This window comes from Malurus melanocephalus, unplaced genomic scaffold (assembly GCF_030028575.1).
Source record: "Malurus melanocephalus ecotype Western Australia unplaced genomic scaffold, MMel_1.1 scaffold_151, whole genome shotgun sequence".
Lineage (NCBI taxonomy): Eukaryota > Metazoa > Chordata > Aves > Passeriformes > Maluridae > Malurus > Malurus melanocephalus.
The window spans coordinates 415,293-419,285 of record NW_026623383.1 but is presented as its reverse complement, the minus strand read 5'-3'; the positions used below and the strand labels follow the sequence as shown (position 1 = coordinate 419,285).

Here is a 3,993-nt window from a genome sequence, read left to right as displayed (position 1 = left end):
AGTCCTTATAGCTCTCCCTGCAGATGTGCATCACCTGGTCTAGCTCACCTTCACACAGAGGCTGATGAGATGTAGGGAAAACCTCCTGAATGCCTTGTCCCTGAAGCTTCAGAGCAATCAGACTGCTGTTTCCCTTACTAGTTCAGGAAGTTGATGCCAGAAATCTTGTTAGGCAGGAAAAAAAGGGTTCAGTGTTCTCTGGACTATATGTTTGCCTAAAAAAATTGTGAGAAATCAACCTGGCTGAAGGGGCTTATCATAGCATTTTCAGGGGATTCCAGTCAAAATGCAAGCTAAATTATAGGAACTGTTTAGACAGAGCAGCACTTTGGCAGCTCAAAATTTTCTCAAAGACACTATGCTAAAAGCTATAATAACTATTCAATCAAAGCCATTCTAACTTGTTCTTTAATTCTGGCAGAAGGAACACAGTCAATTTTCCTGAGTGAAATTCAGTCACTTTTTTTTTCCAATTTTGCAGCTGAGGTCAGATTTGTGTCCAGACAAAGAGTTGCACAGGCCAGAGGAGCTGGATTAAAGGACCATTACCAAAATGATAGAGAAAACAGATGATTCCAAAAGCAGCCARACTTTTTTGTCTGATTTTCTTATCCTTCAGTTCCACTGATGATTCATCTTCGAGTTTTTCCATAATGGTATCTTAACAAGTATTTTACAGATCAATAGTGAATATCAGAAGGATATTCAGTAACATTCTTGCAAGTGATGTGTAACATTTCTCTTGTTCACATGCATTCTGGTAATGTACTAAGGAACTTTGAAATGTTTTCAAATATTTGTACAAGTCATTATTTTTATGAAAAGTTATCATAGAGTCATAGAATGTTTTGGGTCAGAAAAGATMGTAAAAGATCATCTAAGTTATAACCTTTATCCCAAATTAGAGAGCTCCCGAGCTCATGTCTCATTTATCTTGACTTCAAAAAGTAATCTTAGTCGCCTTTGTCCAATGCCCGCGGAAAGTGACACTTCCGACAACAGAGCTCTTTCTTGCGTCAGCCACGCGGCGGAGGAGGCGGCTGTGCTGCTCACCGCAGTTTTCCCGCWATTATTTGGGGACGCTCCTCCTCCGCCCGGCGCAGCGCGGGGGCCGGGGCCAGGGGCCACTCGCGGCTCCCCCGGGGCTCCCCCGGGCCGGCAGCCGGAGCCCCTCCCGGGGCTGTGCATTTGCTTTCTTCCCGGGCAGCATCRCCGGCGGCGGGGCAGCCGCACGCCGCATGCCGGCCGCTGAATGACAACAGTCAGCGTCCCGGGAAAAAATTATGCAACCCCCGCTGTAAGCGAGCGCCCCGAGCACGGCCCCGGCGGGCGGGGCGGGGGTGGGGGCGGAGCCGCCCTGTCTGGCCCTGGTCCCGTCCCCGGCCCCGACCCTGACCCCGTCCCGGGCAGGCGGGCGGGGCGGAGGAGGGGCCCGGGCCGGCCCGGCGGGCGGAGCGGAGCGGAGCGGGCGCGCTCCGGAAGAGGGAAGGAGCGGAGCGGCGGCTCGGGCGGCAGCGGGATGGCAGTGCGGGGYTCAGCGGGGGACGCCGCGCTCTGCCGAGCGGCTGAGCAGTGGCTGCTCTGGGATAAGGTGAGGGGCGGCGGCTCCGGCCAGGCGGGGGCTGGGTGAGGGGCGACGGGGCGCAGGCTGGAGCGGGGTCAGGAGGCGCGGGGTGACGCTCGGCTGTTGCATTGTGCCGGTTTGGGGTGCGGTGTAAAGGCACTCGTTTGCTCCTTTGGCTCTGCTTTCAGAGCTCTCTGACAAAGGGGTGCTCTCCCTCCACCGTTCCATCCATCCCCTCCCGCCCCGTGGCGGGGCCGGAGCAGGTGGGGCTGCGGGGCCGGCTGCTGCCGCCCGCCCGGTGCCGCGGCTCCGTCACCTGCCGCAGCCGCCGCCGCTTTCGTTTAGAACCCCCCCGGCTGGTGTCAGTCTGGCTTTCAGCTGKACTGAATGGGTTTTACAAAAGGGCCTGTATTCTTCCGAACCGCTTCAGTCGCAGGACAGTTGATAGACTTAAAGACCAGCTAGCATACATTGCTTGTATGTGTGTTACCGGTGTTACCTGTCTCTCAGTGTTAAAAACCACCTGCTATCTCCAAATTTTTGTTTACTAAAATATTGATTCCAAAAGACATGTGGGCTTACTTCAAAAACACTAGTAAATGCAGAGGCTGTCAGTCCTGCGTTTTTCTGATGTAACCCAGTGCTTAGTGATCTTTACTAAGTTAGTAAGGAYAGCTCCTTGTTAGTAAAATAGCTTCTGACTCTTCAATATTGTCTGGGTTTGTGTTTTTTCTCCTTTTCTGCTATTGCTTAGGAATATTTTAGCATGTGTTATTTCCCTTCCTGTTGAGACTCTTATTTGTCTTCAGATTTAGTCTTGACAGCACTATATGCAGAAGTAAAATCTTTTATGCATTTCTGTTTCCCACATATCTAAAGGAACATCTTGCCATAGTGGTGTTCTGRAAATGGTCGTGTAGTTGCTTGCTGCTGCAGTTCCCACTGAGATGCAGGCCTCTATTGGCATATTTGGTTAGCATTTTTTATGTCCCTATTCATAATTTGTTCATTTGGCTGTATTGGAAGATACTGGCTGTTGCCCCTCTTCAGTCACTAAAGTAACTCCCCTGGGCTCAGCACTCTACAATGCTCTCTGAGTTTTGTGCAGCACATATACCTGTTTGGTAAGGCACCTTCAGCTTGTTTTACAAATATCGTGGAAACATATAATAGCTCTTTTTTTAATATTCTTTCCAGGCTCTGAAGGGCATCATTAGAAGTATCTCAGTCTTGTTGCCATTCTTCATTAAAGATCATTCAGCTGCTTAACTGACCACTTACCCAGCTCTGGTTTTATTAATGATAGAGCAGTGCCAAGCTAGTCCTCTTTTCAGAAATTCGAATGCATGACATGAAATGACAATAAATTTTTGTGGGTTTTTTTTTTTTTYCCCAGTTTAATTGATTTTGAGAAAACTGTTYGGTTTTAAAGAGCCTCTTACTTGCATAACTACCCTGATGAGCATTAGTTATTTTCCTATATTCTGTGTAATAATTTACTTTTCAGCTGGTTATTCTGATTATTCTGTTAAATCCTCTGGAAATCTAATGCAGTATTCCTTACAGCATCTTTACTTTTGGAAGTTTAGTCCTCTGCTAACACTTGTGTTTTTGTAATAATTGACTGGTGTGCAATACCCATTGCTGATTGCTCAAAAAGGATGAGGTATTTTAATTTCTCAGGGAGCTGTTACATGTTTGTATTGAGCAACAGAAGAATCAGATATAACCCTTGTCCATTTACTCTGATATAAAAAAATAGGTTCCTTTTTGACATACAGAGGTTAATATTTAATGATGATAAGCCACATGTTTCTTAGAAAATAATCGTTTGCAAGAGCAAGCCCTTATGGCTGATGGCAGTCCTTCTGCCCTAACTGGGCACTTCTACCTAGATGACAATTACTRTTCTTGTTACCAGGTTGTTTACATCACTCTATTCTTTAATAGCATATTTTTCATTTTTTCTGTTATCAGTGATAAAATTATGAATGGAAGGTAGCTTCTGGTTTTAGTAAAAATAAAGTCTGTTTAGTCAGATGTTCTTCCTCTACTCTAAAACCTGTGGGGGACTCCTTTACTGATGATACCTCTTTGGGCCTTCCTGTAGTGTAGATTAAAGTAAATAATTCGAGTGTTACCAGGTGATGTTCAAGCTAATTGCACTAGTGGGTATTAACWCGGTATTAAATCACCTGCCACTGTATTCACAGAAAATGGCACTCCCATACTCACATCTGGTTTAACTTGAGAGTAGAAGAAGCGTAACCTGAGAGAATCCATATGAGAGGAAAAAACAACATTTCATCCTTCAGTTACAATGTGATCCTTCTTTGGCAGAGATGCTGTGAAGAGTTTGTTTTAGTAGAAGAAAAAGCCAAGATTAGTTTTTCACTTAGATGTTTAAAATGGCATCATAACATTCACAA

At 46.0% G+C, this 3,993-nt stretch overlaps 1 protein-coding gene across 1 annotated transcript in view; it reads left to right on the top strand.

Annotated features, from left to right (window-relative positions):
- The first annotated feature begins 1,237 nt into the window (after nt 1-1,237).
- The window catches only part of PGM2 (phosphoglucomutase 2), a 19,729-nt gene continuing 16,973 nt past the window's right edge, over nt 1,238-3,993 (top strand). Inside the window, exon 1 of the mRNA XM_057371665.1 lies at nt 1,238-1,591. Within this exon, the coding sequence (XP_057227648.1) occupies nt 1,253-1,591 (339 nt within the window). The 5' untranslated portion in view covers nt 1,238-1,252. The remainder of the gene's footprint in view (nt 1,592-3,993) is intronic.